Below are 14,915 nucleotides of genomic sequence, written 5' to 3'. Positions count from 1 at the left end.
AACACACCAAGAGAGCGAGTGATTTATACTTCAATGATCGGCGTTCATTTATCAGTAAACATAGCTCGATCGCCAGAGATCGTGTTCTATTCTTCAAGACTCTTTGTTACGCAATAAGAATGTCTGCCCCAGATTTCCAGAAGAGATATCCAGTAACGATAATAATAGGAAGCACGTGTTAGGTTTGGACTTGATCCACAACTGACCGTCTTCATAAAAGTTTTAGGGTTATTAACCTTCATATTCTATATGATGATTTTCGATTCGGTCTATAGCCTGCCTATATGACCTTTGACCTTTTTCCGTACCAAGGATGCAGAATAGATTAGGGGTCCCGAACGTAGTCTAATTGAATGTATGTGGCCGGTTCTATTGACATGGCGACAGAAATCGACAACTGAGACTAGTGTCGACCGCGAGTCTTTGGGAATATGACAGTCTGGTTACTTGTCGGTACACAGACATAAGTCATGTCGGGAGCATGCTTCTCGGAGTATGCCGTTTCGTCAGACTGGACATCGTGTCCTTCTTAGCGCTTCCCCAGATATTTATGTGTGCCGGTGCATGCAGGATGAATAAGTCATCATCTTGTTCTACAGCGGTCTTTTGCCTCGCACTCGGAGTACTTGTGAGAGCTTTCTCCGCGCAGAACAAACTGTCTCCGAAATATTGTAGGAAACACATTTAGCCTCAGTTTCAACCCTCATTTTTCGTGAATTTTTAAAGCTAAATGTTGTGACTAATGAAACACAGTAAAAGAGAGTGGAACACGTAGTTTTCACCAAACTGCCTAAGATATCTCACTTACAACATGTAAATTGGAAATACAAATAAACTTACTTATTAATATTCAGATGGATATAAAACTATTTAGTTTGCATTAAAGTGTAGTACGTGGGAACCCTTTAAAAGTCCTGGTGAAATCAATTGCCCGATAAGTCATAAATAATTAAACAACCCCTAGTGAAACAGACCATCCTCTAAATTTTTGCATTGATTACAGGACAATTTCTAGGACAACAAACCGGTCAATGAGAAAAACCTGGCAAGAAATAACCAATGGTTTATCAAAAGAGGAAAAAATCTCTATTTGTGCATTTTGATGACTCCCAGAGGGAGAAAGTAAGAACGCTAAAATAATCATAAGAAAAATAAAGAAACCTTCGTTGACAGAATTTAAGTTCAGATTATATTAGTGACATTGCAGAAAACCAATTGAATTCTTTCTGCTTTAATTTGGATTTTTGACTCTGACAAAGATGACATTTTTTTGAAACACTTGCTGTGATGCTGCGCAATATAAAATTTCCATGCAGATTAAATATTAAATTATGCTCTGTACTGGAATCAAAATATATCTATTGTTGCACACATATTTATTTCAGCCTCACGACAATTGCATCGTGTTCCATTGTTCCTGTCCCAAGACATTAATGCTCCCATAATGGTCCGAAGTAAGCATTTGCAAGACAATAAACAAAATACAAACACATGAAGTTGATAAGTAGTCTTCTAGCGTAAACTATTTGCTTCCAGTTTAGTTTCACGATAAAATATTTTAAACTTCCTTCATTTCTGACCCAGAAAAATTTAGCGACCTCAGAAAAGGACCAAGAGTTGTCGATGAGGTGGGTGGAGGCCGCGTTCCCTGATCTCGACTCTCGCGCCTACTTCCTGCCTCCTGTCTACGTCAACCGCGTGCCCATGACTAGACAGGCAGCTGCTGGTCAGGAGGTTCTCGTCCTTCAGCAAGCATCTGGGAGAGATAAGCCTTCGCCGACTAAGTCTGCTGCTTCTCGACGTTCTGCTCGACTTCCTATCGTACAGGACAGTGACCTCAGAGATGACGAAGCTATGCAACGGATTTTCATGTGCCTACAGACGATGTCGGAACAAAACAGAGAAGTGATGGTTGGAATAAGTCAGCTTCAGTTCGGACAATCTAAGGGTTATCGCACTCTATCTTGGCACTCAGCAGCGGCTGCTCTCCTTCCTGAACCCGCTGACCTTTCTCCTGATCAAATACAAAACATGAAAGAGGGGGATTTCGATTTTCTTCTTATTCACCGACATTACGGTTTTGTGATATTTGAGGTAAAATCAACTGGTCGTTTTAAGATATCACAAGAGAATCTTAACGAGCTGATTAGAAGGAAGATAAGTGATGCCATTAAGCAGCTGAACAACGCGAAGGCCAACTTGTTACACCTGGTGAAGGACATCGCGCCCCATGTCCGCATCACTAAGATGATCGCAGTCCCGAACCTCAAGGGTCATCAGGTACAACAGGCTCTCTCTGGCGACCATCAACTGGCTACAGTAAGTGGGTCTTCCATTTTAGGCTTTGATTGGCCTCAAGAAAGATAGAAAGTAAAATCATTGCTATTAATTGTCAACCTTATTTATGTTTACATAATTTATAACTTAGTAGTGTGTGCAATAATATTTATCGCATTGCCTATCCTGATGTACAATGAAATGTAAAGTTGTGCACAGTCAATTTCGTGAAGAATGCCAAGATTTTTAATAAACCACTTTATTTTTTATTATCGTATGCTAACGGGTCATGTTTCTCTCACCTTTACTGACTCCCTGCACTTTTACAATGACTGAGATTAAGAGCCTGCCTTGGAATGATCCAGAAGACAAATCATTTTACTTGGAATGTCCACGCCTGAAAATGATTGTACTCAGATCTTTCTCAGAGCAGGGAATACCTACAATCATAGACTACATTTTTAAAAATACACAATAAGGTATTCTGTCCATTGACCAAGTCTCTAATTCTGGAAGTAAAACACTCGCGGAACCCGACGTCCGTTAGATGGGTGGAGAGACTAGTACACATGATTTATTATTATAGTTTGATGGGTTGTCTGAATAATAATATTTTATGCTTTTCTAGAAACCACTGCTGTTTGATTTTACCATTGCGGATTTATTGTCCCGAAGGTTGATCAAGATTTACGACTGTCCTGAGAATGAGCCAAGATTTGATTGTTTGTCTCCTATTGTCTATAAGTTTTTTACAAACATGTCTATACAAATATGTTTCAGCCCTAAGAAAAGTACGATCAACAACCCACCACAATTATAGTCTAATGCTTTAGTGCATTTAATTCGTTTTATATAAGAATCATGAATTTTAACAGCACTCATGTTTATTATTTACAGGACCTGTGTCGATGTCTGGGTACAACAGATTCCCCCGACATCACTGGACTTTGCCTTTGCTCTGATCAGTTGTCTGACCCCAAGACACCCTCTGACGTCAGTAGTCACGTGCTGAGGGAACTCGGACACTGGTGGCAGCGACGTGTGGCTGGGGCTGGACCTGACAGTCACATGACACCTGAGTTGTACAAGAGTCTGGTAGCCAGGTTAGTGTCAGAATAATGTACACTTTAGTCACAACCCCTTGAAGTTTATTATTACCGCGCACTTAGGTATACAGTGTATGCGTCTGGAGAATGTCATGTGCCGTGCATGACGTCTTTATAACTGTCACCTCACCTACCACTGTTATCGTCAGACAAAGCGTGAGATAATCGTTGATAAAATGTCTCTGGTGTTCACATTCGACAGTCAGGAAAAGGTTTAGAATGATGGAGCTGTACAGTAGAATAGTGGTAGGATGTTCGCTTGTCATATAAACATACGTTTGTTCTAGATTCTGTGGTCCGGCGACAATTGTGACTGTGCCATGCACATCCCCTCCACGCCTGTCTGTCAAGACCCTGGGTCAGGCCGTGTCGTATACAGGAGAGTGCTACACTGCTCAAATAACCTTGTTCCCGGAGCAAGTTCACCTGCTCAACATGTCACCTCCCATACAATTTGTGACTGGACCGCCCGGGACAGGTAAAACCGTGGTATTGATGCTAACTGCTATGCAATGGTTGGACAGTGGTCACCACGTCTACATTGTGAGTACTTGGCTGGGGAACCGTGCAGCGTGCTTCATGCTGTACCACCTGTTGCTGAACACTCTAAACACGTGCCGGTCAGCAGACGTACCACGTGGTCAGCCTCATCTCCTGCTTTATGATTTTGATGGCGGTAAAGACGTGGAGAACGCCGTCAACGACTTGTCACAGGCTGCGAGCGGAGAGTCGTTGTACGTCATCGCTGATGAAGTGGGGCTTGAGTTGGGGTGAGTACAAGAGTGTGTGATGTGATGATAGAGCTCGCTTTTCCCTGGTAATTACTGACTGGTATTTAATAGGTGATAATTTGTAGGTGGTTGTGGCATCTGATGTAGGTGTTCTAGCTATATACACCCAAAGACAGACAAAATTATGTATGTTTGTTACTTCGATCAGCTCTTTTAGCGAAAAGGTGTAATTTTTTTTTTATGTAGTCTGTGATGACAAAGGGAACTGACCTCGTAACTTTGGTATACGACAAACATCAAAGCAGACAACACGGTTTTTTTCTATCCTCTGTAACGCTCATTTCTTTGACAGTGAAAACAACTTCCAAATTTTCTGTGACAAGCTGCTAGAACGATTTCCTGATCGTCTCCATCTCTGGGCGGCAAGTTGTTTCCATGGACACGCACCCGCCGACTGGCCAGTGAAATACTTAACCAGACCCCTCCGCTCTCCGCCGTCCGTCATCAGGGAATATGAGCGGGCCAGGTCTATCACTGAGCTTGACCATGTCCAGCCGTACAGTGAGCGAGGTGTGCCCGACCACACAGACGGCCCGCCAGTCAAACGACTATATCACCGAGGTCAGGGTCAGCTAGGTGACTGGCCAGGTGACTGTGTGACGTGCGGTCGTGAGGTGGCCAGCTTCCTACACAGTCTCCGTGTTGGTGCTAAAGGTAGGTGTGGGTATTGCATATTATAACTCCTGTAAACAAATACAATCGGGCGATAAACGGTCTGTGATTTTGCTTCATGCGTAACGATGTTGTTGTTTATATCTATATAAACAAATATAAACCGTATATGTCTGGCATTGTGCACCTGTATCTGCGATAACTGACTTACGGAAGAAACTGATTTTGAATGTTTATAGAGAATGTCACGATGACATCAGCCACCACCGTCGACACAACACCACCCTGCCTGCAGTGGAGAGACGTGCTGGTGTTGTACTGGGTTGGCGTTAATGACAACTCAGGTGTGGTGAGAGCGCTGAGGGGAGCGGGTATTCCAGTGCGGGTGATGAAGAATAATGACGATGACTTTGAGGACGTGGCCAAAGCCCGCAGTGACGTGGTGTGGGTGGCTCTAGGAGACCAGGTTCGTGGATTGGAGAGAAAAATCGTCGTCTGTTTGGATGATAATGCCCGACTTCACTGCATGTCCAGGTGTACATCACAACTTGTGATTATCTCCGATGGCGACATACTCCATAAGCATGATTCGGACTTCGACACCTGTCACCTGTCGTAGCCTTGTGTGCGTCGCTCTTGCTTAAACGCTTTTCTTCAGTTTTACATGATGTAATTATATTTTCTTAGAGCACAAAACCCTTTCCATGCCTCTGTTTACACAACAACTAGTGTCGCCTTCAATATCATACGGCGTACATACTGTGGCTTGTTTTACTGAGCAAGAATAAGGTTAATGGCTGGAGCTGACACCATCTTGAATAACAGGCTGTATTCTATTGTGCATTATCATCTGAAATATATGTGTTTGTGAGTCTTCGTTATGCTGATGTCATTTTTAATTTAAACAATGTTTTTGTTTTTGAGCGTCTGTGTATCTGCGAGTGTGTGCGTTCGTGCGTACACGCGCGTGCTCTTCCGGATGAGATGGAGTCAAGGCTAGTGCACGATGTCCAAAATTGCAAAGGGCTTGATCTTACCTTGCCGTGCAGGCATTTGGCTTCTGTCAATGCTCACAAAATTATATTAAATAACAATTATTAAAATCATTAATACCAGGCCATTGTTGTGGGAACATGACCGAGGATGAGAGAGCTCTTGTTCACTCAACAAAGAAACTCCGCAGCGCCGATAATCAACAGATGATGTGCCATTATATTCTAGAAGTTGAGCAAACTGTGACACACATCTGTTGCCATGTATAATAACATATTGCATAATAATACAGTAAAACACTGCAGCGTACACCTGGCCAGCTACACTTACATTTTATTCCATAGTGAAAACGAAACAAAACAGGTAGTATACATGTACCAGAAGTCTTCTGGAATTGTTTAAAACTAGAGAATTACATAAGTATTAATAGACGTAAGCCAATGTCAAACATTTTGTCAGTATACCATAACAAAGTTTCCATTCAAACTGTACGTAAATAGACGGATTTTAAGATAATAAAAATAAACATTACAATTCGAAAATTAAAATTAAGCATAATACACTCATAGAACCAAAAAGCCAATAATCAAATAAGAAAGATTTTCACAATTGTGAGCCACAACAGTTAGTATAAAACTAAAGGGCGAAGTCCCGCTGTACTCAGCCCTGACGATAGAAAATGTTCGTGACACTGATTTAAAGAATTTAATTGATTTGATATTTGTCATCCAAACTAGATATTTCAATTCAACCGACTCTATGTTACTATTTGTCTCAATCGCTTTAGTTTGTTTGTTTGTTTGTTTGTTTGTTTGTTTCTTTGTTTGTTTGTTTCTTTGTTTGTTTGTTTTTTTTTTTTGTTTTTTTTTTAAATTAAAGATAATGCGATTGTGACATTAGCTCAGTGCCCTTTTGTCCGAAGTTCGAAAGTCCCAAAAAAAAAAAGTTGACATAGTAAAAATTTTCGTTTGGAACTTCCATCCACTTCAGCAACAAGATCGAATTGATTGGCGTTAGAGCTTTAGGAGTCGCGAGAAACCGATGGTCTGGCCACGATTTTTAGCCGTGTAAAGCAGATCATTATCAGCTCTCGTGATTTTGTCCTCTCTACATACTCTCTGGATCTTTCTATTTGCTAAACAGTCTTATTCTGCCCTCCGTCAACTTCTTGACACGTACTTCTGCTACAGTTCCTTCTTTTCCAGACCAACCCGGTACCTTGGCTCACCCTTGAAATGATTCAGATACGATGTCCAGCTGAACTTCGTTAGTGCTTCACAAAACTCTCTGTTTGCACAGAAATTATCACGCTCTTAGAGCCAGAGTTTCTTCTCTCATCTCTTTGACGAATATTTTTTTAAGCTTCTGCTTCTAGAGAACAGTTCTCCATCTTGAATAACCCAAAAGCCACCAAAAATCTCTCCACCTCACTACCATCGGGACATTTATCTTCTGGGTTTTGTTGTTTTTTTTTTCTCCCAATTTTTGTCCCGCTAAAATAGCAATGGTCCCTGAGATGTTATGTGCGACTTCTTTCCTTCGTCCGCCTGATTCGATCTTCTTTTGTACTTCACTTTCCTCCTTTGTCTCGATCTTAGCTCAGGATGAAGTTCTCCAAACAATCCTTTTCATGTTCGTAAGAACCTATGACCTTGACCCTCTGCCAGTCTCTCTGCTCGGTTTGCACTGCTCCTTCCCTTCATCAAGAACATCATCAACACTTTCCTTGTTGCTGGATCTTTCCCAGATATCATGGACTTTTATTGATGGACTGATGTCTGTATGCCGAGACTCTCTCTTGGCCTCTTGCGAAGTGAGCCTCTGTTAGTCTCGGCGAGCCGTAACTTGGAAGGGGAGTGAACCGGAAGCTATGTCCTCTAATGCCTCGTTTTGGAAAAACAAATCGCCTGCCAGCAGTCCAGGGATATAAGTTCGTGTCGATATCTTCCCGAATGCCTTCAATCGCCCTCTCTTGAGAAAACCCTGACCCTAATATACTAAGAACATGAGCGTCAAACTCTTCTGGTACAATAAAAAAAATCAGAGAATATTTAGTCGTTCATCTGAAACAAACCTCATAAGCCGCCGAATAGAAAATATTAATGGTAGGTTTTGTGCGGTCTTGACTTTGTAGTTGCAGGGAGACAATCTGTTGCGAGTCGCCATGTTGGAAGTTACCGCTCCGCTTCATGAACATGCCGATCAAATGTATTGTGTACGGTTGTTCTTGTAAAAGTGCAACCATCCGGATACCCAAAGTAGTTACATATCAAGGCAAAGAGTTTCAAGAACTGACCGAAAGGCGAAGGAGAGAGTGGATACGTCAGATAAGACGCAGATCAGTGACATTTTATTCAGATAGGCAACACCACAGGTTGTGTCATCGTCATTTTCACACCGGTACGGTAACAGGTTTCATCGTGGCGTGATATCTTTTCTTATTTTCGTAACATTACATTAAAAATGATTTGCAATTCAGAAGAGAAACGTAATTATAAAAGTTTTAGTATAAAAGTGCAATTTTTATGCATTGTTTACATACGCGAACTTTATTTTCTTTTCATTTTATTACTTCATTTCTAAGGGTTTTTTTTTGGTACGATCACACCAATGCGTATCAGCTTATGTAATTGTTTAATCGTAACTCTGTATCTGATGCAGGACAGCCGGCAAAACCATGGGATCAGAACCATCCAGACTGGATCCCAACATTGTGTATGGGATATCCTGGTGCCAAGTCAACAGATTCAGCAAGGTATTTTTATGTTGTTTTTTTTTATCATATCTTAACTTACGATACTTCAACTGTGGAACTTGTAAATGCTTCACAATGCCACGTTGTTACAGATTCAAAATAAAAAGCACATGTTAAATGAAGAGGGCAAACATAGAAGCATATTTACATAGATGTGTTAACTAGCATAGCTGGCATTCCATTTCCAGACATAATAAATGCATCTATATTGCAATCTAGCTGATGCCCTGATTTATTTAAACTCTTGTAAATATACATCTTTTGTTGAAGCACAAATACATATATGCCTCTGAATGTATCTAGTGTAACACAGCACGCATGCAAGTATATGGTCAGATGCATACATAAAGTAATATCCTTACTACATGCTTAGCCTCTTAGGCCTGACAGTAAATTAGGAATAGTTAAACATATTAATTGTGTATAAAACAGAATTTTACAGTTAGCTGGTGGACTTTCACAAATTCATTGCACTGTATATTATATAGCTTGATGACCAACTCGTAATACTAATTAGGTTATCTGACATGAGTACTGAAAAATGGGAAAGGGATAGGTAGTGCCAACATTTGGGAGGGTTGAATTTTTCCTGTACTGTAATCTAGTATGTTGTGGACAAGACAATAAAAAATATAATTCATTTTCTTCAATATTTTTACAGAAGGGACAATTTTGACTAATACTTGAGTCTGTTATATACAGAGACAAGGGTTATAGTTACAGACATTGGGTGCTTGAACAGAGTTATGAAGTATGACCCCATTGAATACAAGTGAAGCTGAGCAGATTGAACAGGGAAGGGGTGTGTTGTTAATGAAATGTCTTAACTGAACTTAGTTTACTTCCTTTGTTGTATAGCTTATGTCCAATCAGTAACAGTAATAGTGATTGTGATTTCACCTACCTTCTAAAAGATAAGGCTTAGAGTGCCATATGCCTTAGTGTTAATTTTCTTTTAAATTTTTGCATCAGAGTTCTCCATTGCTTTTTTTTTAAATAGCTGGTTAGTGTAAACAAAGTGTGTGTCCACATCTTTATGTGTGCATGTATGCTCATGAATAAAATGGAGAGGCATCACATTGATGTCATAATAAATATTTTCAGGTATGCCAGGGCTATTAGAAGGCGTTTAAAGAATGTAAAGCCCGCAGAGAGAGAATGTGCTTTATCAGCCCAGCAGTCTGGTGGTCATTTACAGGTTTCTAATGTTCATTATATTGTTTGCTGAAATGTAGCTGTTTGAAGTTGTATTAAAAAGGCTGTGATTGGTGAGGCGTGCTGCTCTAATAAGTTATGCTGGGATTGTTTCATCATCCGCAAATACCAATTTAAAAAACTATTTTGGGGGCACTTGTTTCAAGTATAATTGATGACAGTTAGACATATCATCCCCTACCCAAACTAGAAATGTGGCAGTAGAATAGGTGGAACCAAGTTAAAATGAATATAGGGTGGCAGGTGCTTGCTAATATTGGATGGAAATATAAGCAGACTGTGTGTATGTGGGTAGGTGGATGATGACAGTACAAATCTGCACCGGTTATCTGATCCTAACCAAATTTTGCAGAGCTCTAAACAGACTGAATGCATGAAATTTTCAGTGCCAAATTTTATGAAACATTGAATGTAATGAGTGACAGTATAACTATAACTGCATTATATTCATTAAAGGTCCTAGATTTTTAAATTACAAATGTCATTGGTTGAAATTATCTAAATTATTATTTAGGAAGGAAACAGTGCAATTTTCATGTTGGTTTTCATTACTAGGCTATATACTTGCTAAACTAATATTTTTTAATTGTAATAGCTTTCGGGTTGAATATAATTTTGCTACAATATGGTGATGCTGCCATGACCACACAAGCAGAAGAAGTTGTGCACTTGTTTTCATTTCTTTCTTTGTTATTTCATGATTAGCTAAGTTTAAGTTAAATGTCTTTTAATCTGTGTGCATGTGCATTTATGTGTGTAATACTTAATTAAAATCAATATTTTTACAAGAACGTTTCTTTGGCTGCCTCTTGTGTAAATAATAATAGATTTGTCCTGTACTAGAGTCATTCAATCACCTAGGGAAAACCATTTGTCTCAGAAGGATTGCTGATCACCATATTTTAATCCAGAACTGCAAATCATAATTGAGTTCAACCTCCCATATTAACTTGTTTACAGTTTTCTTCGTAACTCTGTTCTTTATTTAGTACCATTATCAGAAAGCAGATGAATAGCTATTAAAAATGTTATGTTTATATCTGGTTTCTTTTTCTGCTAGCAGGTCTCAGACTGTGATAGTGTGAAGACCTGTAGACAAACAAGAATAAAGACAATATCATACCATGAAAACCGTAATGGAGCAATTACAGCATTGAGGTAAAATTTCTGAGTTTTATCTATATTGGGAGAAACTTGCAGAGTTTGAATGATAATAATGGGAACTTATAACGCACAACATCACGACCAAGATAGATTGCACTCTATGCACAGACCAATCATGATAAATAAAAGATAACAGCCAGTGGCTATGGCACACGTAGGAACACTGAACAACATAAAGTTGAGGTACAAGAGTAGAACGTAAAGCAGTGGATGAAGGTATGAAGAGATATAAACTGCATAAAATGGTGCTGTTATGTGATAGCATCAGTCTACGCAAATCCATAATCTAAAATTTAGGAAAGTCTCTCCGAGATAAGAAAGTGAAATAGGGAAGGTGGTGTGAATATGGCTGCAGAGACCATTATTCAACAAAAACAAGTTGGAACAGGCATCAAAAACAATCCTAAACAGAAGCAGGAAGCTAAACAAAAACAATGGACATTACAGTCAACGAAAATCACTTTAGTGGTAGAAAGAAGACAAAGGATGGGAAAAAAATGAATAGCAGTCACTTTGAAGCCAGTTAGGTGAAGGGACATCACTCTTTGATAACTAGGCTCATTGTGGATTGTATGTGTGTGAAGTGTTTATGGACATATAGATCATGAAAGTTGGTCTGTTTGGTCCCTACTTTCAGCTTTGATCATTGAAAATACTGCATTTTGATTGGGAATCACAGTTCAAAGGTTGCATTAATCATAAAATTATTGTATTTTATAATAGAAATATTTTTAATGTTATCTTGATGCTAGCCTGTCATGATTTTAACTTGTTTCACTCATTGTGTTGTCGTACAGGTTTCCACGCAATGTTGCCATTTGTGAGGTAGCCCAGCAGGCACTGAAGGGGGAAAGAAATCCTGCTATAGGTAAGTTTGACTATATCTGGAGACTTCAATGTTTATAGGTCATGCAGCAGTCTAAAATCATGGGTGGGATTACCTTGGTTTATGTTTCACTGTACATTTCTCTTGATGATGACCTAATATTTATTTCTTTCACTCTTTCCATCATTTTCTTCAGTCCTTTGCACCTGGTTCGGTCTTTTAGCAAGTATGCACACATTCATATGTGACTTGCTCATGTAGTGTTAGTTTTCATGGACTGCATCTGTTGAAATGCTGTTTAATGCTTGTGTGTACTTTCACAGTTCCTTACATCTGTAGGACTGTATTCTAATTTTGTAATATTTTGTAGCTGCTTGTCTGTTGTGAATGCAGGGGAGAGCCAACCAGATAATCAAGAGCACCTTATATAGAATTTGATTTGTCTTAGACCTGTTTGTCATTCTGGGTTGAAAGAAAAAGAAATTGTGCCATTTAACAGCTGATTTATCTGTGCAGCTAGATATAACCAATAAGGAATGTTGTGCGGTGTCCATTTCTTCATTTCTTTTGTTACTGCTGTGTTCACAACTGTCTGTTAGCTATTATTGACCAGCAAACAAGGCAGACCTTACTAATTAGGGATGATAACACATTTAGGCAGTTTTAAACAGTTTTATTTGGTTCTTTAAAAAAACAGCTTTTTTAAAAAACATGTATCTTACAGGCAGGAAACATTCCATTCACAGTGAGCAAACTTTGGACAGTCCACATGAGTTCATGGTGGTTACATTGGATGACTTACTAGAACCTTACACTATAATACATCCTGCTGGGACCAACACAGGCAGTACAGATGCACTTCATCACAAGGGAAGTGATACTATTATGGGAGAATGGCACCACACCTGGTCTTCTGTGGATGGCCAGCTTTCAGTAGATTTTGACAATGACATTGAGGTGAAGCGAGAGGTCAGCTGTGATCAGGAAGAAGACCTTGCAGTCAGTGCACTGCTGGAGCCTTGTCCTATCCAGGGTGTGATAGAGAATTCTTCACAATATTGTTGTCCACATCAAATGAGACTTAAAGGAAAAGTTAGATCCTGCCTCAACAGCAAGGTGCAAGAAAGTGGTCTTTTATTGCAGCCAAAGTGTGAACTGCAAAGTCCCAAAAAACTAACAAAGGAGAAGTCTCAATGTTCAAATTCTGAAATTCAAGGTCACACAAAGATGTCACAGTTTGTTGACATAAAGAAAGAGCTCAAGGAGTTTGACACATCAGGTGTGACTCAGGCAGGTGATCATAATTCCAATTGTAAATCTAAGAGACAAATTTCAAAGTCTGCAAGTGACGAGCACCCTTTTGTGAATGTATTAAGTTCTGGTTCCATTAAAAAAGAACCCCAGGACTTCGAGACATCATGGAATACAAAGAGTGTGGCACAGATAACTCATCGTAGCCTTGAAAGTAGAGCCGAGACGGGGGCTTACCCAACTGGCATATATCACAATGTACACTGTGTTGAAATGAGAACAGCTGACCGATGACACTGCAAAATGTACTTAAAAACTTAAGTGATTACTTTCTGTAAAGATTGAATGACATTTTGGAAAATGGTTCTCAACAGACAGTCCAGTCTCCACAAGATCAGTAATCTTGGTAAAAGTGTTTATGGCTTCAACTTTCCAGAAAGTTTTTTTTCTATAGAGACGTCCATTTAATAAATTTTTAGTTTACAGCAATGGAGTTTTGTTGTGGTGTGCTCATGTGCGTGCTAGCGTGCACAGAGGTTGCTGTATAGGTGACCCCAAATGCATTAATTACAGGACTCCAAAATCTCCATTGCTATGATCTATAACTCTCAGATAACCTGTGTCAGACAGGTCCTTGGACACTAGAGCACATGCTGCTGTTTTGTGCATAGTGTAGGAAGCAAAACACAATGTCCAAAGACTTCGCCAAGAAAATGTAGTGTTGCTAAAGGGAAAACCCTTAAGGAACCTGATGGCACTGTTTTTCCTTGCATTGTCATGTACAAGAAAAGATAGGCTATAATGATGCCGGCTTCTTACTGTCATCAACACTCTGAATGGTCCTGGTTTTTTTGCCACCGTTCTGCTTAATACATCGGCTTAATATAAACAAATATCCACAGACTACAAAGTTTTAGACCTGAGCGTGTACCAGCTGTCTGTCTGAATTTTTTTGTCCACATATAGCTACTTGCAGCCTCCAAAAACTCCAATCAAAGCATGATGAATTTTGGATGAGACAGACAGTCCAGTTGCAGAAAAGTGACCTGATCATCTGACAGTCTGTCTAAAACTCTCTTTTTCTATTTGGGCTGATGTGAACCTCAAAACTGACATTACATTCATCACTGATATAAAAATGACTTATACAATCAGAATTCTCTGAATTGTTTAAAATAAATTTGTGTAGGATGATCATTTAAAAAAAACAGACTGATGACACCATTTCCTATTTTCCATACATACTACACTTGACAAGCTGTTTCAAACCAAATCAAGATCTAGTGGACTGGTGACCAAGGCAAAGTGGAGTGCGAATTCCCCATCCCACATTTCTGATTTTAAAAAAAGGAACTAAAATGTTTTAAAAGTAACCATTTCTAGATTGATGCTGTATTTGATTTTCTCCATACCTACTAATTTACCTGTCATAGACTTTAGTAATTTATTTTACCGTCTATACTTTTTATTTTGTTTTTATTTGTGTGCCATCAGCCTTGTGAGTATATCGCACATGGTTTGCATACATCTTGTATTTATGATCTGAACCCAGGCCAGCCAGTCCTTACTGTATTGGTGATGGACACTAACTGTTTCACCAGAGTTAAGAGGAAGAATGAAAGTTTCAAACTAAGAAAGTCAAATTCCACAGGCATTGTTGTTTGCCATTCTGTTAAGTTTTAGTTTATTCCTTGTTACTCCTTGGAGAGCATAATGCCGCAACAAATCGCCATCAGAACTGGTTTGGGGCAGACCCCTTCAGTTGGGCCCATGTGGTTCCGATAGCCTTAGTCTCGCTCTCAATTGTTATTTTCCAATTGCCATTCTATACAAATAATGAAAGATATGAAATGAGGAGCAGGCTGTCAATTCTCTTTTGGGTGGAAAAAAAGCTTAGGATTTAAAACAATGGGAGAAGGGCAGAT

General features: G+C 39.4%; 2 protein-coding genes across 5 annotated transcripts; both read left to right on the top strand.

The window, feature by feature from the left end:
• The first annotated feature begins 1,555 nt into the window (after nucleotides 1-1,555).
• Nucleotides 1,556-5,688, top strand: LOC112576041. The gene is made up of 5 exons (XM_025258264.1): nucleotides 1,556-2,319; nucleotides 3,175-3,380; nucleotides 3,671-4,153; nucleotides 4,467-4,828; nucleotides 5,026-5,688. The coding sequence occupies exons 1-5, from the start codon at nucleotides 1,624-1,626 to the stop codon at nucleotides 5,403-5,405; spliced, it is 2,127 nt and encodes a 708-aa protein (XP_025114049.1). The 5' UTR covers nucleotides 1,556-1,623; the 3' UTR covers nucleotides 5,406-5,688.
• A 2,148-nt stretch (nucleotides 5,689-7,836) lies between these two features.
• LOC112576235 lies at nucleotides 7,837-13,476 on the top strand. 4 transcript variants are annotated; one of them, XM_025258537.1, is made up of 6 exons: nucleotides 7,837-8,179; nucleotides 8,441-8,534; nucleotides 9,639-9,732; nucleotides 10,813-10,907; nucleotides 11,711-11,781; nucleotides 12,464-13,476. In XM_025258537.1, exons 1-6 carry the CDS (start codon nucleotides 7,969-7,971, stop codon nucleotides 13,282-13,284), a joined length of 1,386 nt encoding a protein of 461 aa, XP_025114322.1. In that variant the 5' UTR covers nucleotides 7,837-7,968; the 3' UTR covers nucleotides 13,285-13,476. The 4 variants fall into 4 exon arrangements, with proteins under 4 accessions (XP_025114322.1, XP_025114324.1, XP_025114321.1 ...); XM_025258536.1 differs by having other exon boundaries at nucleotides 7,840-8,179; nucleotides 10,810-10,907; XM_025258539.1 differs by lacking the exon at nucleotides 9,639-9,732 and having other exon boundaries at nucleotides 7,839-8,179.
• The last annotated feature ends 1,439 nt before the right edge of the window (nucleotides 13,477-14,915 follow it).

Source organism: Pomacea canaliculata, linkage group LG11, assembly GCF_003073045.1.
Source record: "Pomacea canaliculata isolate SZHN2017 linkage group LG11, ASM307304v1, whole genome shotgun sequence".
In the NCBI taxonomy this organism is placed as follows: Eukaryota; Metazoa; Mollusca; class Gastropoda; order Architaenioglossa; family Ampullariidae; genus Pomacea; species Pomacea canaliculata.
This window is presented reverse-complemented; position numbering and strand designations above follow the sequence as displayed.

Excerpts from the sequence above, each read along its gene's own strand:
- LOC112576041 (XM_025258264.1), top strand. The coding sequence starts at position 1,624 with ATGAGGTGGGTGGAGGCCGCGTTCCCTGATCTCGACTCTCGCGCCTAC. Across the intron at positions 2,320-3,174 it reads GCGACCATCAACTGGCTACA|GACCTGTGTCGATGTCTGGG; the intron begins GTAAGTGGGTCT and ends TATTATTTACAG. Across the intron at positions 3,381-3,670 it reads TACAAGAGTCTGGTAGCCAG|ATTCTGTGGTCCGGCGACAA; the intron begins GTTAGTGTCAGA and ends CGTTTGTTCTAG.
- LOC112576235 (XM_025258536.1), top strand. The coding sequence starts at position 7,969 with ATGAACATGCCGATCAAATGTATTGTGTACGGTTGTTCTTGTAAAAGT. Across the intron at positions 10,908-11,710 it reads GGAGCAATTACAGCATTGAG|GTTTCCACGCAATGTTGCCA; the intron begins GTAAAATTTCTG and ends GTTGTCGTACAG. Across the intron at positions 11,782-12,463 it reads GGAAAGAAATCCTGCTATAG|GCAGGAAACATTCCATTCAC; the intron begins GTAAGTTTGACT and ends TGTATCTTACAG.